At 41.1% G+C, this 23,522-nt stretch overlaps 1 protein-coding gene across 2 annotated transcripts in view; it reads left to right on the top strand.

The window, feature by feature from the left end:
- The first annotated feature begins 247 nt into the window (after positions 1-247).
- Positions 248-23,522, top strand: part of ANO9 (anoctamin 9) — a 48,895-nt gene continuing 25,620 nt past the window's right edge. The window contains exons 1-6 of one of the 2 annotated variants that reach the window (XM_078383589.1): positions 248-378; positions 15,665-15,721; positions 16,640-16,717; positions 20,151-20,267; positions 21,497-21,651; positions 22,792-22,844. In XM_078383589.1, coding sequence (XP_078239715.1) covers positions 373-378; positions 15,665-15,721; positions 16,640-16,717; positions 20,151-20,267; positions 21,497-21,651; positions 22,792-22,844 — 466 coding nt within the window. In that variant the 5' untranslated portion in view covers positions 248-372. The remainder of the gene's footprint in view (positions 379-15,664; positions 15,722-16,639; positions 16,718-20,150; positions 20,268-21,496; positions 21,652-22,791; positions 22,845-23,522) is intronic. The other variant, XM_020784191.3, reaches the window with a different exon arrangement.

The raw sequence follows: 23,522 nt of genomic DNA, 5'->3' as shown, positions 1-23,522 counted from the left end.
GCCCTCAGACATGGGTCGAGGCGCACCAAGGCGCGAGCACGCCTCAGCCGCCAGCAGGGCTCGCCTGGGCCCTCCCTGCCTTCCTGGGTCGCCCGGAGCGAAAGCCACCTCCCGCTCCTCTCGCTGGGCAACCAGGGGCGGAAGTCCCAAGTCTCTTTCGAGGCGCCCGGGGATCGCGGCGGAGCGCGAGGCGGGCGGGGAGGGGAGCGCGCGCCTCCGCGGACCGATCCTCGGGACGCCCTCGCGCTCCTGCTCTAGGGCGCCAAACCGGCAGGATCGAGGGGAAGGGTCGGCTAGGAAGGAGGAGAACTTCCCTCCTGAGTGTGTTACACCGGGGGAGGCCAGGGGGTGAGGCACCGACTGCTTTCCGCCATGCAGGTAAGAACTTGCCCCGCGTGTGTTCTGCGCCTTGCCCTGAGCGGCCGTCTGGGCTCGTCTGTCCGGGCACCTTCGTGGGAAGGAAACCTCGGGGCGGGAAGTCCGGGGCGGTCCCTCTTGGCTCTGGGGAGATCCTTAAACCGGTGAAGGCGAGGGTGGGGGGTCGGACGAAATGGTTTCACATTTCACGTAGGGATCACTGCGGGGAGAAAGTGATCCAGGACGGAGTGACAAACGAGGACTCGGGCACTGGGTTCGAATTCCTTAGGCCGTGGACACTCACGGCGCGTGTGTGGAACTGCCAGAACCGCTTCTTAAATATCTCAGTTCCCTATAAGTCGGCACAAAATACAGTATGCACAAAGAGGGAGAGAGGAGGGAGCGAATCCTTTAACTAGAATTGTTTACGTTATGTGAACTTCGCTTCTTGAGCGGCTTTAGATCTTCAGATATACTACTAGTTTAGTACGTTTGGAAGGACAGAACGTGAGTAATATTTAGTGTGTTCTGTGCGGCTGAAACAGCGGGATTTAAGCGACAAGGTTGTACACAATTACGTGAAAATGAGTCTTGCTGAACTCAGTGGGACTTACTTCTGAGTAAACGTGTCCAAGACATTCTCTGATTCTTCCGACTTCCCATACGTTACTTCAAGCTGCCACGTGTATTGACTTTGACTCGGATATATATTTTTCCACCCTGCTCTTTAGAAGAGTGATTAATACAGCACAGTAGTTACGTGTGGTCAAGAGGGAACCGACTTACAGCGACCTTAATAAGGCATTCAAAGTAAATGAGATATATAGTATAAGGAGTGGTTTTACCAGTACCAATCCCCTAGTTTCCATTCCATCAGGTTTAGTGTAAATAAAATCGAATTAAAATAATATATGTTTCTATTGGTACAGTTTAATTACAAAGGACTTTACATGAGTTTTTATATGTGCTATCATGTAAAAATTAATAGCAAGCCTGATAAAGCCGTTCACAGTAAGTATAATATATAAGGAATGGTTTCATCAATTGAATCCTCTCAGTAAATTTCCAGGACTGAGCAGAGATTTGAACACATATATCCTGAGTCCTAGAAGGTCAATGTATCCACTACACTACACTCACTACCTTCCAGAGTTACCTTTGTAAATTATAAGTGGAAACTTTTAATGAGATTTAATACTGTAAATATTACTTCCAAAACTGTAGAACGAGATAAATTGATGACGTGAGGCGGGGTGTCCCTTATTCAAGGAAGTGCTTCTGTGTTGGTAATATCTGTTTAAATCTCTTGAATTTGAGTGTCTTTTCCAAAAAAATCAAGTAGTGCTGCTCACCAAAATTTAAGTTAAAATGAAAAAGCCCTGAAGTTCCTTGTTGATCTACACAAAAATAAATAAATAAATAAACACCCCTCGCCTAAACATAGTGCACCCTTTTGCAGCTTTGTTCCTTCAGGGCTTTGGACTACAAATCTCAGAAGCTGCTAGCCAGCTGTGGCTTTGAATCTTTACCTTTCCTGCATTATGTCGGACCAGTCACTTTCAGAGAATCTGGGTCTCCCACTATGACAACAAAAGCTACAAAAGTGTTTATAGATTTGCAGGCGTTTTGTTATTATACTTATCATTTAAACTAAGTCTTGATGACATGAAAACCATGGAAATACAGTATTGGGAGTAAACCCAAACCAAGGAAAATAATAATTCTATCTCATAACTTGCCAAAGATGGCTAGTAATGAAATAAAATAATGAAAATTGTTCCTGGCTCATCAAAAGGAACTAGTAGCATGAGCATTTAATGATTTAAATAAAAATGTTGAAGAGCTGTTTAAAATGTTGACAGCATGGGCATAACAGGTTTTTTTAAACACTTTAATTACACTTGTGACTTCATGAAAAGCAAAGGCTCAGTACTAGAGAAGCAAACCAAACCTCTGGTCTGGGCTTTCCTGTAAATTGACAAAAGGCTCATAAGATCCAAGGTCTGCCCAAGAGAAGATCAACTTGCCTGCATCTCTTTGGGTGCAAGATCATTTTTCTGAATATTTTTGTAAAAGAAAGAAATGTGTTGAATGACATGTTAAGACAGTTTTGAGAACCTTTTTATTGTAAAGTGGTATGCACTGTCACGAGAGGTGGTTGTTGTTTTAATCCTAATTTAAGAAACTGCTTTGAGAAACAGTAATATCATAAACTCTGGCATTCAAAAAGCAGGCAATAAAAACTGGGCCCCAGCACCAAGAAGAACATCTTTAACTGAAGATGCAGCGAAGTTCTCTCCAACCGTAGATCAGAATGTTTGTTTCCAAGTAACACTGATCTTCCAAATACCATGCTTCTTAGCCCAGTATAAGCTGGCTGAGTAGCTCAGTGGTTTAGGTATCTGAATGCAGAGCCAGAGGTTGGGAGTTTGATTCCCCCACTGTGCCTCCTGGGAGAAGAGCCAACTTGTGTGGCCTTGGACAAGCTGCACAGTCCCAGGATGCCCCCAGAAAAAGGGAATGACAAACCGCTTCTAAATATTGTCTACCTGGAAAGCACTGAAAAGGGTTGCCATAGTTCAGTATTGACTAGATGGCACAGATGGGTAACCTATAGTAAGTAGGTTTGGTAGGAAATTGCAAATCACAAATGCAGGGATGACATGGGGACTGAGCAGAAATTTTTTTAACAATTGTTATGAAGGCACCGCATCCCACCTCAATGTCTTCTGTTGACCCTCCAGGAGGGAGCATGTGCTGCAAGCCACTGAATTAGCTACACAGTGGGAGCTGAGAACTTGTGGGGCTTGTTGTCCAAGGGATCTGAAAGGCATTAGCATGGGAAAGATTTGAATGAAATTTTTGTATATGTACCTTCACCTCGTGCTTACTCAGGAAAAAAAAAGGGTCTGGTCAGATTCAGCATAGCTTGTACTCAGATTGATGGCACAGTCTAAATTGTAGGAGATGTAGCAGTTTTGAACCAATTGACACGGCCAGGTGGAAGGAGGCTTATGTATAACTATCAGTGCACATGAAGTTTCCCAAGAGTTTCATATCTCTTTAGGACAGCTTGGTGGCACAATTTTTTGAAATGTGGTAGGGCATGAGAATAATATTAGTTACTATTTACTTATTTCTACCTGGTCAGCCACTATTTATTTAAGAAAAAAAAACCCACTGCTTTTCATTTTAAAAATAAACAACACCCAGTAAAAAAATATAATAAAAATAATGGATAAAATATGTTGAAGCTGATAAAAGCAGTAAAGCAATTAATTAAAAACATGGTGGATTTGATTTAAATAAAACTGAATTAAATCACAATTTAAATTTTAAAAATCAGATTTAAATCATAATTTAAGCAATTTTTTTAAAAAAAATCATTGATTTTTATCCACCCTGATTAAAAACTATGGGCAGTGGATGTTGTTAATGCTCAGGAAAACGGTCAGCAAAACACTTGGGCCAATAAGCAGGTCACCAACTGATAGCGGAAATATCAACACACTGCTTAAAATTGGCAAGGAAACTGTTCTGCATGATGTGGTCCACCACTGGGGAAGCTGCCGCATGCGCAGTCATTCGATGAATGCATTCTTTCTCTTTTTAGTTTCTCATTTACGGTCTTTCACCTGTCTCTTTTGTATTCCCTTGTACTTGTTTGGGTGCTACCTCCAAAGCTTTCTAATGCCCACTGTACAAACATTTAACGCTTCCTAATCTTGCCTATAAATGATACTGTATTTAGAGCTATTAATGAAGAGAGGATTGCAGATTAATTGATAAAGGTATCCTGTATAGAGATGAAGGAGCACTCCCAAACAAAGTTATGCTGCAACTTAGTTGTGAAAATCAGCTGATTTTAGCAGCTGTTTATTATTTCTGAAGTGAAGTCACTGACAGGGAAAGATTTGTCTAGTCCTCAATAGAAAGTCTATAAGATGTGCTATTTGTATTTCCTTGTTACTCCAATTCCTAGAACTCTCTAGGAATTCCTCAGGCAAAAAGCCCAGGAAAGAGCATTATGTCCTGAGGACAAAGTAGTGAGGCTGAGACCCATAGAGGGGAGTGAATTGCTTTTGGCATGGTCAGAACCTGTGGATTAGTTGCAACAGCACTGGAGGGCTGAGGAGTCTAGTTGTGGGAAGTCTCCACCTTCAGCTGCAAAAGCATTTAAAATCGTACAAGGCAAACCCCTACCTGAGAAACCCGAGATTAAAGGGATAGAACCAGATGATGAAAATCTCATCATAGGCATCCCTCAGTCTCGAGAGACTATGGTAACATGCTCTGTATCGAGGAGTGTCCTCTCCAGAGCATGAAGCCTGGGTAAAGTAGTATGGAGGATAGGCTGTTACCCAAGCAGCAAATCCTCCCTCTCCATGTTGCTGAAATGGTCCAATGGAAAAGCAAGAGCCAATACAACTGGTTCCAGCAACATCGCAGGAGTTGGCAGAACGACACGGACTGCTTCTGGGACTCCAGCTCCGGATTTTGCCTCTAGGTTAACTCCTGAAGCCTTTTCCATGAGTGCATATAGCCACAAGGCAGTGGAGATTTGAAATTGGAGTTTTCCTTCTCCTAGATGGGCTGCCTTCCATGGCGGACGAGCCCCACCTACCCAGCCTGCTCTTTAATAGTGCGGAAGTATGATCCAACCCTTAAAACTTTCCTGCCTCCCAGGTGTATGCAATGCGAATAGGCTTTCCTATTTACCATATTAGGGTCAGAGACAGAGTCAGAGAATTTGAGGATTTCATGCAATGTTAGGGTCCTGGCACACCCTCATTTAAGGAGGGAAAGCCCCACCTCCTAGGCCATGCAGTGTGTGTGTGTGGGAAAACAAAAGAAATCCCAGCAAAAACAAACTCCTCAGCAAAATGTCCATGCAGGCAAACCTGGTCTTCAGCCTCAGCTCAGCCTCCTGAAAATCTCAATACATCAGAAATAAGCCAAGTGTGTGAGATGGCACCTAAAAGAAACTTGCCTGTAAATCTTAAGGTGATCTGTGATAGTGGTCCCCCACATATGAAGAGCTTTGCGACTAAAGTACTTGTGGATGAGTTTATTCGTGAGGGTAAAGGAAAAAGCAATAAGATGTCAAGGAAGAACACTGCCATAGCTGTTCTGGAGGAGTGGAAGAAACTGCCTACCTTCTCCCCAGTTGAGAAATTGAACCCAGTAATCAAACAGAGAACAGGCTTAACCCAGAAGAGGTGAGCCGAGGACATCCAGTGGACATTAGAGTGCCAGGTAGCTTTCAATTGTCCCAAGAGAGTGCAGACTTCAGGACCTGTCCTTGTTGCACCGGACTTCAACTGTGAGTTCATCGCGTACACCGATGTGTCGAGTGTGGGTCTGGGAGCCATGCTGTGCCAAGCGGATGACAGCGGGACTCTGATCAGCAGGAAACTCCAACCTGGTGAGAGACATTTGTTTCCTATTGAGAGGGCATACCTATCCATTGTCTGGACACTACAGAAACTAAAGCCCTACATTTGGGGAAGGAAGTTCATCCTTTGCACTGACCATTTCCCTTTGGTGTGGCTACGGACTATGAATTCCAATAACAGCAAACTTGCAGGATGGATGCAGCAGCATAAAAGGAAATCTGAAGGTGATCGCTGATGCTTGGTCTCGAAGGCCAAATGACTAATGGGTGGATAAAAAGTTGGTGATGTTGTATTAAATGTTCTGTTTATATAAGAGTTATGAAATATGATTAAAGTGCAAAGTTTGTTTGAATGTTGTTGAATGTATAATGATGGTGCGTAGCCTTATCAATGTAGAGGTAATATAATGTAATTTGTATTAATGTGAGTAATGCAAATGTTTATAATTGTATTGATTGTTTTAAATGTTTAAAGTGGTAAGTTTGGTCTAGTAAACATAGTAATAGAGCAAAAATTTATTATAAGGTATGTACAGGTATATGGTAATGTAATCTGGTATGATTTAGGACATAACTGGTAAGCATATTATTATGATGGTAAATGTTTTTGTATGTAATTTTCCCTATATGTTTCGTTATTCATAAGGGTAAACTGTAAGGTTTTCCCTCATGAAATAAACTTTTTCTTAGGAGGGAGGAATGTGGCAACTGCCCACGTCACTCGTGCTATTCATATTCATGAGCTGATTTGCATGAACCTATGAGAGGGCTGAAGAGGCAGAGTCAGCAGCTACATGAGGCTTGGCGAGAGAAGGAGGAGTCAGATAGGGCTGGTTAGTCAGAGAGATAGAGCTAGTTAGGAAAATAGGTAGAGAGGGTGATAATGAATCTGCAAGCGAAAAGAACTATGTACTGAGGGAACTGTTGATGAATTGCTTATGTATACAGAATATCTGAAAACCTGTTATTACTCATTCTGCTTCACTTCAATAAATAAGTTCTGTTTCTGTTCACAAGACAAGTGTTCTGACATACGTCATTTATATTGTGGATCGAAGTAATCCACTGGTGGCAGCAAGAAGAGAATGCAACGTGCACCTTTGTGAGGGAGTAACAAGCAGTAGCCACGAGGGTAAACGTCACAATCATGTTTCCCATACTTCTGGAGCACTATATCTTCTTTTTGCATATCATGGGTAAAGTGATCAAAATCTCTGTGCCAAGGAGACCTAGGCTGAAATCGCCATTCAACAGTGGAAACTCTCTGAGAGGTAGCGATAGTAAACTACTCCTCGGTTATCTCACATTCCTCAAAAAAACCCTGCTAGGGTTGACATAAGTATTTGCACTATTGTACAGTAGGGAAAAAATAGGATGTGACTGCACTAGAATACCAAATTGATGTGCTTCAGCTTTACTGTGATTTGATTCGCCAACTGCATTACATTTGAAATCACAACCAGTGCTCACACAGGGGCTGTGGATTGACCCAAGAGTTCACTGTTCATACGGAATGCGACATGATTCACATTCCAGCCCACAGCCTCCCTTCTTTCTTTCCTTCCTCTGGTTCCGCCTCTTCTGATCCTTTTAAAGGGTGCATATATGGGAAATAATAATAATGAGGACCCAGCAATAAGGTGCTAGGATGACCTTGCACTAATCTCATATATGTAAAAAATGTTTTTTAAAATATAAACATTCAGACAGTTGAGGGAGAGGAAAGAATGGGAGGGCCCTCCCCTAGGCCTGAGCATGCCTCAGCTGTCAGAGCACTGCCTACAAGCTCCACCTCCAGTGAGGTGCGTTCCAATTGGTTTGTTCGGCATCAGCTGATGTCAGTTCCATAAGGCTCACGATTGGAGGAAGCTAAGCTTTGTGATTGAAGGAAGCCTGTTTACAGAGGCAAGGTATGGGCAGTTTTGTTCTCTCCTCAGCTTACTTCTACATGTGAGACGCCCATCAATTTTTACTGTAATGATTTTAGGAAAAAGTACTGTCTTATATATGGAAAAATATGGTAACTGAAGCCCAAGTTGAGTTAAATGCTTAGAGGAATTGCATGTAACCTCTAGGATAGAGCAGAATGTTGCTTCGTATGGGGAGGTTTGAGAGAAGATGACTTGGAAGCAAAACATATCTGCTGATAAAATACTGTTCTTTCAGTTGACTTCCCACAACCATTAGCTTCTTTGTTCACTTAATGTAAATTGTAAGTGCTCAAGGCAGGCTCCCTATTTTTTTCTGGCACCATTCTTATATGAAACAAATTTCACACAGTAGAAATAGCAATGTCAGTTCATCTGATTTACGATAATGGTTAGAAGAGTTAAGCAGTAATCACAGATACAGAAATGGATGATTGTTCTTTATAGCAACATAATGGGAGGATTCACACAAAGTGATCTTCTCTACAGAGGGAATGTGGTCCTATCATTAGCCATTGTGCCTGTTTTGCGGTAAAGATCTGTTAACATCCTGTGTCTGTTCAAGCTGAGGCTCAGGCACTGCAGAGGAAGTAATGGAGAAAATGCCAGAGGAAGTATTGGAGAAAATGCCATCAACTATGGTCCCAAATGTTGTTTCTGATTGGACTCATGAGCTTCATCGATGGAAATTCCAGACAGGACATTTTACCTCATCATCCCATTCTAGGAAAACTTCAGTGGCTACATTTCTGAGTGTATCACAGCACTTCCAAGATGGATGAACTCTGTTAGCTAAAAAATTGTGGCAATCCAGCATTGGCTTCCAAATGTGTTCTCAAAGATCCTGTGGGCGTGTGCTGCATAAAAACCAGTTTGGTCCTGCTTTTCTCCCAATGAGTTCTATTATTGGCCACACTTCTTAGCTTCCAATTCCACTAGGATAACTCATTCCTTGAAAAAAGTACAATTCGGTGTGTCTGGATGGTACTGCAAGAACTTGCCTATGCAGGGCTTGAAAAGATCCCATGTTTCTAACCCGGTGAAGTTATTTATTCTTCATGTTCTTTGGGATCGCTGAACAATTCCGTGGTAAGCAATTAAATGATTGCATGTAGTAAGAGCAGGGTTTTGCATCAGACCATCCCCCTCTCTGAAGTTTAATTACCCTTCCCTTTTGTCAGATGCTTAACTGCTCTTCAGGATACATCCTCACAAAGAGGAATGAAACGTACTTTAAAATGCAAATAAATAATCAGACCATAAACACAGCTTTCCTTTCAGCAGTTTCACCACCTAATTTATTGAAGTTGCCATCCAATGCACATTTACCTGGAAATAAACGGGTAGGATTTCTCAGTGTATATCCTGAAAACCCAGTTCCTTGGGAATAATCTCTCTTGAATGCAGTGAGACATACTGATGAATAAGCTGAACATTACATTCGGTTGCATTGGTTTTGTGTGAGAGAAACTATACTGTTAGCTTTCATTTGCATGGTGAACATGGTGGTTTTTGTTTACCGAAAGTAAGGTGGTGTTGCATGATCCCAGTCTCACAGGAGCTATCAGTGTGAACCTCAGCCAAACAGGTTCTTCTGGTCTTGGTGTTGTCAGAGGGGGTGTTTGGTTTGAAGTTAGGTAATGCTAGATATTAATCAGTGGTTAGAAGATCCAGGCAGAATTATTAAAAAATCAACTTGATTTGTGTAGGTTTACTACTTGCAGTTCTAATTGGAAAATATTTGATTTAAATAATTCTCTCATCACAGATTACATTACTGTTGATGAGTAAGCAGAGATGGTAACCTTAGGAGATACGAGTTACTTCTTGCAGGCGCCATCTTTTAGGCCCCCTCATTTGGGCCTTCAACTGCTGTTTGTCTTTTATGAACATTAATAATCTGGGAATATTTATTTGTAGGAAGAGGCTCACAGAGTTGCTAGATAGGCACTTGGAGAATGTGCTTGCTGTTAGTATAGACAAGTGAGACCAGCAAGAAAATACTCAAGTGAGGAGTATTCCTGGTTCAGGGGTCAAGCTGTCACCCGTAATAGATGGCCTGTTCTTTCCTCAGCAGGTGGTTGCTCTGGCGAATCATTCCTTGCTCATGGAGTTCCTTTCCTTGTAAACTTATCTTTAATAACTCATGTACACCATTAGCAGTCTTGACAAGTAAAAAGATGCAGTAGAGTTGCTGCCCTTAGAGGCAGAAATGTTGTTTTTAAACATCAGTCAAAGGTATATTGTTTCTTTTCTGTGTGTTCTTTTTGTGGATCTCACTGAGCACAATGCCAGAGCGCAGCCCACAATCCTTTGCCATGAGGCATCTTTTGGAGACAACACAGACTGAATATGAAGCTGTTCTGGTGACTGCCTTAATACCAGAATATTGATGTCTTTTGTGTAGAAATCAAACCAAGCTTATTTTGGGGAGAGGAGGACTTCCGTATTCTTCCATAGAAACAAATACACAACGTCTGTGCAACCTGACAGTATTTGTGAGTCCCTATCAATGACTCCATTAGCGATCTGGTGCATTAGACAGTGGCTGTACATTAATTTATTGAAAATATTTTTACCCCACCTTTCTCCTCGAAAAGGACCCAAGGTGGCTTACAGCAATGAAATACAATATTTAAAGTTGAAAACAAGGCGTATACAATGGTGGTTAACATAATTAAAAAACAATATTTAAAACTACAAACAATGAATGAATAAAGAGACATTTAACATCATTAACAGGCAATATTAAGGCAAAGATCAATAAGTATACAATTCAAAAAAGCTATTCTGAGAAATGGAAAACAAAAAAAGGAAAACAACTACAGTGGTGCCTCGCTTAACGATTACCTCGTTACATGATAAAACCACTTTACGATGAAGTTTTTGCAATTGCTACCATGATCACAAAATGATGTTCCTATGGGGAAAATTCGCTTAACGATGATCAGTTCCCTGCTTCGGGAAACGATTTTTCACTAGATGATGATTTTAAAACAGCTGATTGGCGGTTCTAAAATGGCCGCCTGCTATGCAAAATGGCTCTCCATTGTGCTTTAGGATGGATTCCTCACTTTACAAGCACCGGAAAAAGGCCGCCCTATGGAGGATCTTCGCAAATGAGCAGGTACAGTGGACCCTCTACTTAAGGAATTAATCCGTATTGGAATGGTGGCTGCAAGTCGAAAAGTCTGTAAGTCGAATCTCCATTGACCTACAATGCACTGAAAACCGATTAATCCCATAACCAGTGGTTTTTATTCTATTTTTATTCCATTTTGGTTTTTTTTCTGGTCTGTAAGTCGATTCTCTGGCTGCAAGTCGAATCTAAATTTTGCAGCCAGAGAAGTCTGTAACTCGGAAAGTCTGTAAGTCAAGCCGTCTGTAAGTCGAGGGTCCACTGTATTTTGCCCATTGGAATGCATTGAACCGGTTTTCAATGCATTTCAATGGTTTTTTTAATTTCGCTTGATGAGGATTTCGCTTAACAGCGATTTGAACGGAACGAATTATTCTTGTTAAGCGAGGCACCACTGTAGTACTAAAAATCCAATCAAAGCAGTAATGCATAACGATCTATATAAAAACCAGGTAGCTGATTTACTGAGGGAAGGCTTGCCTGAAGAGAAAGGTCTTTGCCTGCTTGCAGAAGGATAGCAAAAATGGTCCCAGTCTGATCTCCTGTGGGAGGGAGTCCCAAAGTCTAGGAGCAGGAACAGAGAAATCTCTCCCCAGTGGGACCAAAAGAAATGCCTCTCCTGATGGTCTTAACACCCAAGCTGCCTTATAATGGGAGATACAATAATTGAGATAGTGTGGACCCAGGCCATTTAGGGCTTTATGGGATAAAACCAGCACTTTGAATTGTGCTGTAACAGGGAGTTATGTGATCCCTGTAACCAGCCCCAGTCAGCAATCTGGCTGCTGCATTTTGGACCTGTTGAAGTTTGCTGCCACATTTGTGAGAACATTACAGTTATCTGGCTGGGAAGTAAGTGGGAAGTAAGTGTCACAGGATAGCTGATACGATGTCCCATAGGGAAACTGTGGCAGTTTTATGTGTACAGTAAATATATTTTGTGTGTAGGTTTGAATTTGCATGCAGATCAAGTGAATGGGGAATTGATTGACAGTTGTAGGTTGGATGTGTGCCCAGTGTGATGGTTCAGATGTTTTAATACTGGAACTGGTAGCATTCCTCATCATGGGTGTTGGCAGGAGAGCAGAAGTGGTTGCTTGCCCCTATTCTTAAATATACTTATTGTATGCAGATATACATGATGGTGTCATGATGTGCATTACATACACAAATTATGCTGAATATACCACTGTGCCGCCGCCCCCTCCCAAAAAAACCCAACATTGCTGCAGACAGTCTGGTTCTTCCCCATTTTCCCCATGGTAGTGATGGTTGCTAGGAATCACAACCTATCAACATCTGGTGGACTGCCTTTTGACCACCCCTGATTCAGATGGATAGTTCATCCTATTTCCTAGGCCAGGAATGGACAAAGTCCTCCAAATACCATCATCATCTTAGAACTGCAAAGCTGGAAGAGACCCTATGGATCATTGTATCCAGCCCTGGTCAGGGAGCCACAGGGGCGAATCAAATTCTGGACCTCTGGTTCCTCAGCAAGAGACTTAAACTACCAAGTTATCCCAGATGAGAAATATTGTACTGGGAATTGCAGTCCAACTATGTCTGAAAGTCAAAAGGTGGTCCTCTCTGTTGCTAGATGGAAGAAGGTTGTGAAATGATATGCATGCCAAGAGAAAGCTTTAGAAGGTACAGTAGTTTGAAGTGTGTTCTCAGCGCAAGAGAAAGCACTAGTGGTGTACAGGTTTGAGTTTTTGGGCAACAGCCCAGATAGATTCAGCCATGTCACTTGGAGAATTCTGGGAACTGTAGTCCAAAATTCAAGGCCTGCACTTCTCGAGGAAGCACTGCTATGTTTTAGAGATGGACCTGGAGAAGTAGTAGTGTGAGTTTCTGGAGACCTGCTGTTCCGTTTAACTGATGTTGGTGTGAAGGTGGTGTGGGTTTGCTACATCCTTGGAATAATTTCTTAGTCATATATTGGCAAAACTTAGCACTCCAAATGTGCTGGGAGCCTCCAACCCTCTCCCTTGAAAGGAAGGTGATCTGCTGCTCAGAGAAGGGAGGATCTCATCAGAACATCAGAACATGGGGTTTCCCATCATGGATATCCAAAGATATCCTGCAGCCACATTTGAATGTCCTCCTCTCCCTCCTGTTGGAAGAAAGACAGGATGATTCTGCAAAGCAATTCTTAACATTTCTCTGCTCATTCAGATATATTCTGTGTAATCATTGTGAAATATAAGGGAAGCATATACTGTTGCCTTTACATTTTTACAAGTATTCCAATAAAATAATTTCCACTTAAAACTTCGAATGTATTTGAATATAATATTTAAACTACCTTGTATGGTTAATCTAATTTCCCTCTAAGGAAATATTTCAGTTCAAATATTTTGTAGCCGTTGGATGAACTTTTGATATGTTTGTACTGCAGATAACATTGGCATGGAATAATTTTTTTTATTCTTCTCTTTCCCAATTATGAGATACTTTTGTCCAAATCCTTTTATTTAAATATGCTAGCATAACACAAATGGCTTAAATTTGGAGGTGAATTACCCCAATTTAAGATGTCACCGTAGACATTATTGGTTGCATACAGAGTTGTACAACCTATGTGCAATTGACAGCATAGCTTCGGCCTTTGAGTCAAAGAAACACACTAAATCAGATAATATTATTTAGAGTGTTGGAAAATATTGCAGTTCTACTTCTTCCAGAAAACCCATGCCACAGGTGATTAGCCTTACTTTTAAAAAATACCTGTACAAATTCAGGGCACAACTAGAGGGTCCAGTTATCCCAAGGTGGACCATCTACTTGCTCACAATCCTAAACAGGGTCACTTTGAAGGGCAGCATGCCATTTGGGGCAATCCTTGCATCCACACCCATGCAAGGGATCAGGTGGTTTCAAAGCAGGAAATCACACTGTACCTCAAAGTGGCCCTTTTTAGCTCCCACTCCTGCCTCCTCCTCTGTTGGAAGTGGGAGAAAGTGCATTTTTTTTTTAAAAAAAAGTATGCATATGTATGTATTAATTGTTGTTGGTAAGTGACATGCCAGTGAACCAGTTTGCCACCAGGCTCTATTAAGGAACCCAAATCTGTACCAAGAAACCCAGCCAGGGGAGAGGCCTCCCTCAAGAGTCACTGGAGAAGGAGGAACTTAGTGATGCCGGACCCAAAAGACAGACGTGCGACACCTGATTCCAAGTCCAAGAGGAATACTGTCAACATGAGACAGCCCTGGAGAGGAACATTTTCATCAACAAACAGGATCCGTTGGAGCGCCAGTTTGAGCATTTTAGCCAGGCCAGTGCTATCTTGAAATCCCATGAACTGGACTTAAATCATCTGAGACATAAAAACGTTTTTTGGAGCTCGCATATGCCTTTGGGGAGGACTAGTAATGGATCACTTCCGGAAGCCCAAAAGGGATTTTCATCACAGACTCAGGCAAACAAGCAGCTTAAAGACTTTTAACTAAGGGGTTTCGAGACTTTTAAGACCTTTAAAGGAACAACAGCAAAAGATCCCCCTCTCCATCCTCTTCTGTCTCCCCATCTGTGGGGAAAGCAGAAAAATTCTGGGTTTCCTTCTTTGTCTTTCTTTGTGTGTGTGGGCATTATTGATAAGTGGCATACTGCTACGCATAACATGGTAGCAGTATGTTATGATCTCAGTCATCGCACATGCTGGAAAGTGAACCAAAATGGAGCAATCCTGCTAGCACTCAAAGAACAGTAGCCCTTGCCAAGGACCCAAAAAGGTGTGGATAGACACGGGGAAGGGTCAGGCTGGTTCATAATTGCCAGAATATCATGTACCAGCCTGCACCAAAGCAGTCCAAAAGCAAGGGTAAAGCACCTTCTGATCACACCCTCAGTAGCTTACAGTAGTTTTTCCAGTACAGTACTTAACTGTATGTGTGAATTAATAAACATGAGCAGGATTTGGCCCTTATCCACAAAACAGGCAGGAAATACTCCAGAAAAAAAAAGAGTCTGTTAAACTGGGTACATCTGTATTTCTATGGTCGGAAAAGTTATTTGTAGAATGTTGTTGATAAAGTGATAATGTTATGGTGAGCAAGTATATTATCATCTTCGCCTTGTTAATCTTTAACTTTATCACCCTACCACTCTGAACCAACTGAGCTCACAATCCTGAAAACAACAAGCACATGCCATCCATATACTGTATTTGTTTTGCAAAAAACACTGAAGGAAACTACAATGGCCAGTATGTGTAACACAAAGGTAGTCATCTTGAGGTTTTGCCCTTGAGAATGGTCAGAAACAGAGCTTAAAGATGGATCAAAATCCACTTCCTTAGACATGCCATGCTATAGTGGCTCTCTCTGATCAATGTTCACTTTGTATGAATGGTGCTAAGGCTAAAACAATAATGGTATCCAGTTTGCATAATATTTCAGGTTTGCAAAATGCAAAAACTAAGCTGCCGGGATTTGGAGAACGGAACAATGGTAACCCTATACACTATGCAGAGTTATTCTTCTTTCAAATTGCCTTCAGTATTCTAATTTTTAAAATACAAGTCTAGTATCAGTCTCCAGCCAGCTTCTCCTTGCTTCTGTTATGAGCTCAGTGTCATATTAGGAGTGCCAGCATTTTTGTTGGCTTTGACCAGCCCTTTAGGTGAAGAAGCTTTCTTGCGTGGACATAAACCATCTGTACCTGCTTAATTACAGCCAGACATGCAAAAGTTAAATATATAAGATCAAGGCTGGTTAAAAAAAGTACGGTATGTTGTCAATGTTGTTTGTGAACTACATTACAACAAAAATCTGATACATTTGATTATTCCATATCATAAAACAAAATCCATGTTTGACCTCTTGAAATCTCTTTCTCTAGGACGAAATTGCACTGATGCCTCTATCCTCATTAGAAGATTGTGAGCCTTTGATCCCAGTAAGTTGCACATGTTTTGTTTTGTTTTGAGCTGGAGCTTTTAAAAACCCAAGCTGAGATTGCCATAGTCCAGAGTAATTTTGGAAACCTCCCTTTTTTTTCTTTTTGGACCATAACTCCCAGAGTCCTTCAGCTAATGTGGCCAGTGGCCAGTCTGAATGAGGGATTGTTGAAGTTGTCATCCAAAAGATCAACTACCAGTCTTTACTCTAGTCATAGACAAAATGGAACCCCAAGGTCTGTATGGCTCTTTTATGTAGAATGGCTAGTATTTTCTCAGCTATACAGTGAAAGACTGCTATCCTCATTGCTGAATATATAACATCCGTTCTGTTTATGTAATTCTGTTCACTACAGTAAGTCTTCAGTAGTATCTTCTATGCAAATTCCTGAACTAGCCCATCTATATAATATTTCAGTTCATTTAATCTGAATATATACCAGCATGCCAACATGCCACTAAAGTCATTCAAGAGACAGAATTGTTAAATTTGCCATATCAGTTACTTGAATTGAACTCAGGATGTTTGTTTTTTAATGCAGCTTCTAAGTAGTGTTTATATCTTGCTTTCATATCAACTTACACCATCTAAACATAACTTATATTAACAGATGCATTTTAAAGCTTTTTTAAAGGCCAGAAATAATTTATTTGAACTCTTTTTGAAGGCTCTTATTCCATAGTTAGCAGTAAAAACTGACACTGCTATATATATGGAAAATTATCTTACCTCCAGTGATGAGATTTAGGAACAGAGTCTGTGTTGAAGACCTTAACAGGTGCTCAGGTTCACATGTAAGAGTACCTCCCTCCCCCACCCCCACCCCCACCCCCACCCCCAAGGTTAGTTGGAGTAGTCTTGTAATTAAGCCTGTGAACACACTCTCATTCCCTGATGATGAATTTCCTCTAAGCAGCTGCAGGAGGAGGAGGACTGGTGGCAAAAACCAGAAATTATGAAGCTTATAGGGGATAGGAAGAAACATAAGCTAAAAGTATGTGTGATATTTATTCATACAGAAAATGCTAGTAAAATTTTGGACTTAAATATATTTACTTGGGAAAATATATAAAATGTTATATGCTCTGCATAAATTAATCTGGGATTTTAATTATAACTTTGTAGAATGTTTGTAACTGAATATTGCTTATATAGTTGTTTATGTGATTTCTGCTTTTTATGTACAGTATTTCCTAGGTAGGCTGCTCTTTAAACTAAGCAGGTTTGATTAACAGTGAAGTAACATCATATGCTCTGAAATCATTGACTAGTCACATAATTGAAAGTAGTTTTATTACTTTAGCAGAATGGTGTTTGTGTGTATATTTGTTAATCACACCTTGTGGTTAGAAATAAGAACTATTTGCATGTGTGGTATATTTAAATGAGTAAGTTACAATATCTCTTCCCACACCTTCCTGAAAGAATTGGAAATTGTATGTATTGTAATCCTGAACGTCTCCACGACACATACTAATAGCAACAACAACAACAAGTAATAAGAGTAGAATGTTATAAACAGTTTTGAAGCCTGACAGTGGTGAAAGTGGTGAGAGACAGGTGATGGGCAGACGGTTGTAGCTGAAAATTACAGTTGTTTTGACAAGGTCTACTTGTGTGGAATAGTTCTTGACTCTGTAAGAGATATTAGAATTATATGAGAGGGTAAAGTGTAGTGTTAAAATAATAGAAGCAGTACAAAGAATGAAAAAAGTAAGATTAAGAAAGATTGTGGAGCAAGTAGCTGGCAATCTCATCATTCCACACACACACCCATCAGCCTAATATGGAGAAAATCCTAACTGAATGAAAGGGGCAACCTTTTTACACAGGGAATACTGTGGAAAGCATTATACAACTGAAGACACTGGGCCATTAAAACCCACAAATAAATTGCTCCATTCGGAGAAGAACAGTGGAGAAACTTGAGAAATGAAATGAGTGCAAAAAAAAAGGAAGTTATTTGAGGGGAAACTATTGGCACCTTTGCCTACACTGAGGGAAAGGACCAATTTAAAATATTCAGGTTGTGTGATCAGATACTCATTTTGGGATTAAGACAAATGTAACTTAATAGGATCATGTATTCAGTTGCATTGTCATAGGATAAATTTTATGAAAAAGAGAACAATGCAAGAAACAATAGAAATTGTTTGCCGACACCTCCCCCCCACCGCCAGAAGTACAGTCAATTCCAAAGTGTGTGTGAGTGTTTAGTTTAATAAAGAGAATAGTTCAGTAAGAGCAAGATTAAACCTGTGGTGGGGAAACTTGATTGTTATAAAATATAGCTAAATGGAATTTGAAAAACAGGACCATTCAAATGACTGTTTAAAAAAAGCCATACATATAGTAAAGGGGAGGAGAATGGATTATTGTATAAATCTTCTGTGTAAAGAAGTTGGGAGAGATCTAGAAGGCCATTAAGTCACAAGCATGTGCAAACAGTATAGAAAGAAAGAGGTCAGGTGGAGAACCTTGTCTCTATACTGTTTGCGCATGTGCATCAAAGACAGTAACTTTTCTAAGTTCTAGAAGAGCTCTTTGGGATAAAGGCAGGACAGTCTCACTGGAGCAAGCTCTTTCCTGCCTCCTGGGTGGAAAGTACCCTAAAAGTGGTTGTTGTGGGATGAGGGTGGGAGGTGTTTTTCTTGCCGTTTCATTTAGTCGTGTCCGACTCTTCGTGACCCCATGGACCAAAGCACGCCAGGCCCTCCTGTCTTCCACTGCCTCCCATAGTTGTGTCAAATTCATGTTGGTCACTTCTATGACACTGTCCAGCCATCTCATCCTCTGTTGTCCCCTTCTTCTCTTGCCTTCACACTTTCCCAACATCAGGGCCTTTCCCAGGGAGTCTTCTCTTCTCATGAGATGGCCAAAGTACTGGAGTCTCAGCTTCAGGATCTGTCCTTCCAGTGAACACTCAGGGTTGATTTCCTTCGGAATGAATAGGTTTGTTCTCCTTGCAGTCCAGGGGATTCTCAAGAGCCTCCTCCAGCACCACAATTCAAAGGCATCAATTCTTTGGCGGTCAGCTTTCTTCATGGTCCAATTCTCACTTCCATACATCACGACAGGAAAAACCATAGCTTTGACTATTCGGACTTTTGTTGGCAAGGTGATGTCTCTGCTTTTTAAGATGCTGTCAAGGTTTGTCATCACTTTCCTCCCAAGAAGAAGGTGCCTTTTAATTTCACTCCATCTGCAGTGATCATGGAGCCCAAGAAAATAAAATCTGTCACTGCCTCCATATCTTCCTCTTCTGTTTCCCAGGAGGTGATGGACCAGTGGCCATGATCTTAGTTTTTTTTATGTTGAGTTTCAGGCCGTTTTTTGCACTCTCCTCTTTCGCCCTCATTACAAGGTTCCTTAATTCCTCCTCACTTTCTGCTATCAGAGTGGTATCATCTGCACATCGGAGGTTGTTGATATTTCTTCCGGCAATCTTAATTCCAGTTTGAGATTCCTCCAGTCCAACCTTCTGCATGATGTATTCTGCATATAAGTTGAATAAGCAGGGGGACAATGTACAGCCTTGTCGTACTCCTTTCCCAATTTTGAACCAATCAGTTGTTCCATATCCAGTTCTAACTGTTGCTTCCTGTCCCACATATAGGTTTCTCAGTACTGTAGATAGATAAGGTGGTCAGGCACTCCCATTTCTTTAAGGACTTGCCATAGTTTGCTGTGGTCCACACAGTCAAAGGCTTTTGCATAGTCAATGAAGCAGAAGTAGATATTTTTCTGGAACTCTCTGGCTTTCTCCATAATCCAGCGCATGTTAGCAATTTGGTCTCTAGTTCCTCTGCCTCTTCAGAATCCAGCTTGTACTTCTGGGAGTTCTCGGTCCACATACTGCTGAAGCCTACCTTGTAGGATTTTGAGCATAACCTTGCTAGCGTGGGAAATGAGTGCAATTGTATGGTAGTTGGAGCATTCTTTGGCACTGCCTTTCTTTGGGTTTGGGATGTAGACCGATCTTTTCCAGTCCTCTGGCCACTGTGGAGTTTTCCAAACTTGCTGGCATATTGAATGTAGCCCCTTAACAGCATCATCTTTTAAGATTTTAAATAGTTCAACTGGAATGTCATCACCTCCACTGGCCTTGTTGTTAGCCAGGCTTTCTAAGGCCCACTTGACTTCACTCTCCAGGATGTCTGGCTCAAGGTCAGCAACTACATTGTCTGGGTTGTCCGGGATATCCAAATCTTTCTGAAATAATTCCTCTGTGTATTCTTGCCACCTCTTCTTGATGTCTTCTGTTTCTGTTAGGTCCCTCCCATTTTTGTCTTTTATCAGGTGTTTTTCTAATGTAGCCTAAAAGGGAAAGTTTGTGTATATATGCAATGTATGTATATCTGTGAAAAGGAGAGATTTTATTGATGACAACCTGCCAGCAAATTCTCTTGGTTGTTTTTCCTCAACAGTTCCCAACCAAATGGGATTTTGTCCTAGTCAGTGACAATCACAGCCCATACAGTGAGAAGGGTCAAAAGAAGAGGAGGTTTCTGGAAGAACTGCACAGGAAAGGGTTCATTATCAAGGTGAGAATGATGAAGCCCCGCACAAAACTGGCAATAGGTACTTGGGTTCCTCCTTGGCTGCCAGATGGGGATGGGGGTGAGTGTTGATGGCCTTTCTCAGCATGATGCATGGAGGATATAGTTTAGCATGTGTCTTAAGGAACAGGCCCTTCCTTGAGAGCACTAATGCATCACTTTTGCAACTGGCAGTTGTGAAACTATGACAATCAAAAATTAAATATTGCAAAACATTTTCCATCCAGTGGACATTTGGTTGCTCCTAGACTACCCATCTTTTTCAGATATCAGCCAGATATTCAGCCAGAATCCTTCTGATTAGTTCGACTGACCTCAGTGCAATGTCAATTTCATCAGTGAATTGCTGCTACTTAACAAGTTGCGCAATAAGGGATCCAAGTGGCATCAGTTCCATGAGTTGTGTTACAATTCAAGCAACAGCTTATTAACTAGTGGTAGCTTGCCACTGCAGTTCATATCATTTAACTACAGTGGACCCTCTACTTACGGAATTAATCTGTATTGGAACGGTGGCTGCAGGTCAAAAAGTCTGTAGGTCGAGTCTCCATTGACCTACAATGCATTGAAAACCGATTAATCCTGTAACTGGCCGTTTTTGTTCCATTTTGGTTTTTTTCTGGTCTGTAGGTCGATTCTCTGGCTGCAATTTGAACCTAAATTTTGTGGCCAGAGAAGTCTGTAACTCGAAAAGTCTGTAAGTCGAGCCGTCTGTAAGTCGAGGGTCCACTGCAATGATGGTATAATTAACCAAAAGGATTCTAACTAAATTGAAATATAGGATTGTCACACATGCCTGATTATTATTTGGTTCTTGGTTGGAGACAATGTTATGTGAGCAGAAGTCTCCTGAACTCAACAGGACTTCTCTTTGCCTCCAATTTGCTCCTTCCCCACCCACTGGAGCAGATTTGAAGGGATTGTGGAAGGTGGAGATGAGGAAGAGCCCTCTCCTTATTTCCCCAATGCCAGGGTGAGCAAAGGGCAGTCCTGCAGAAATTGTTAGACTACAGCTCTGGTTGGCTCCCTAAGTGTGCTGGCCAGAACTTTTGAGCAGTCCGAGAACTTCAGAAGACCACAAGGTCTCCAGGGCTGCCCTGGGGCATGTGGTTCCCTCAACAGGAAGTTTTCTGTCCAGTCCTTCTCCCAGTTAATGTAGAATGATTCTCTTTACTTTATTCTGCTTTAGTCTCCTTGTTATGTCTAATTCTTAGACAATTGAGGATAAAAAAGTCTTTCATGGAATTCATGCCCCAAGTGGTTTCTTCCGAAAATACCAGTGGCTTCTGAGTAATCCTGATAATGAACCAGACGTTCTGTGTGCACCTCAGCTAGCTGAATATCCCGGAGCGCATGTTTCAACAACAAGGTAAGAAGACAATCTCATCCCCCACTTCCCAAACTTTCTGGTGCTGTGTTTTAAACCTTTTTCAAAATCCACTTTAAATGTAGCAGCTGCAGTCACATAGCTTAGAATTTGTGTGGAGCCACTAACCACATGGTTCAAAAAGTCTCACTCTCCACAACTGTAAATGATAAGGGGAAATTGGTCGGTATCATCATGAAGAGAAGTGTTGTAAATGCACATTTTATTTAAAATCTTGTAGCTGGATGGGGAAGATAAGGACATACTGGTTTTGGAAACATGTGTAAAACACCAGAAGTCTCATAAATTGTGTACTTTGTTGAAAGGTGTTCAGGTTGGCTATAAATTTAAAGCCAGATGTGCTAGTTTCTGTTAATCACAACAATGCCTTTGCACTTGCTAGCCAGAATGCTAGAAGCTGGGAGAAGGAAGCTGGAGAAAGCTGCCTGCATTCTTTTATTTAAAGAGACATAAGGAAAGGGAGCTAGACTCTTGCTCTTTGCAAAATATGAACATTCAGGAAGGACAGCTCCAAGTTTTCAAGGGAGCCAAACTATTGTGGTTCTTCCTTGACTATGATGCTAGACATAGATCTTTCAGCCTCCCCTGCTTGCCTTAAATCAGCCCCTTTCCTTCCCCTCAATTTTAAAAGTATTTTTTTAAAACAAATATGCCTCCAGGGGGTACAGTTCTGCAAAACAAGATATGTCCCTCCTCTTTCTTGTTTTAATAAATTCGGATTTATCGAACTTAATTATTTTATTTTTTCTAATCAGCAGAGACTTTCTGTTCGTTTGTGGTTGAACTTAAAGAGACTCATGATGCTCCTGAGCCTGGAAAAATGGCCTCCAGACCCATGAGCTTGTCCATCCCTGCTGTAGATGAATTCCTTCAAAGGCCATAGACTTTCTGTGGGACATTAACGCTCATCCCATCCTTGCTAGTTGTGCAAGTTCTTCCTTTTCTTCCATTGCATGGGCAGAAAAAATTGGGTTGCAGCTCTTCAAAGGACCTATACTTTTAATATCTACATACTAATGAGCAATCCTTTCATGACATAGATGAAAAAATTTGTTCTTATTGTTTCCTACCCTTAAAGAATCCTTTCTTTAATGTCTCATACTCAGTTCTTGTATGTTTTAGGATACGTATTGTCAGTTTTATCCTGAGGAACACAGAAATTCCTAGTACGAAGGGTATGAAAAGATTATTTATTTATATAATGCAGTGAGACTCCACAATAAAGAGTCATACTGTGGAATGCTGTGTATGCTTACTGAATTTACAGGATGTATTTGTAAAATGTTTTAAAACTTTTTTTTAAATTACTGGTCCTTTAAATATTCTATATTTAATTTATGCTTAATCTTCTAACTTACTATGGCTTTAACTGCCTTTGTGTTTTTAGCTGCTTGTGAGCTACTTAGGTCCCTTCACCAGGAGAAAGGTGGTATGCAAATGAAATAAAGTCAGCAAACTTTTCCCTAGTGATTTCCAGTAGCCATCCTGCAAGTACAAGTCTGGACATGAAAGCAGTTTTCTTATACAAATCTTGCTTAGAAAGACATTCACTGTGTCCAGGTCCTTGCATTTGTTGTGAGTTTTGTTGTTGTTATTTGGTTCTGTATTTATTTTGAAATGGGCATATGAGGTAGATGGGCTGCAGTGGGAAGTTTGTGCTTGAAAAGCCCTGGTTCAGATTTCCACTCTGAACTGCCCAATTCACAATATACTTCTAAAAGCTATGCACAGAAAGTACTTACAGTACATTTAAATGGTTAAATTCATATAAACTCTTACATCTTCTTGCACTGCTCTAGAATGTTGTCCTTTTCCTTCCAATTCACCTAAAGGCAGGGAATGTAGGAAAGCCT

Source organism: Pogona vitticeps, chromosome 1 (assembly GCF_051106095.1).
Source record: "Pogona vitticeps strain Pit_001003342236 chromosome 1, PviZW2.1, whole genome shotgun sequence".
Lineage (NCBI taxonomy): Eukaryota > Metazoa > Chordata > Lepidosauria > Squamata > Agamidae > Pogona > Pogona vitticeps.
This window is presented reverse-complemented; position numbering and strand designations above follow the sequence as displayed.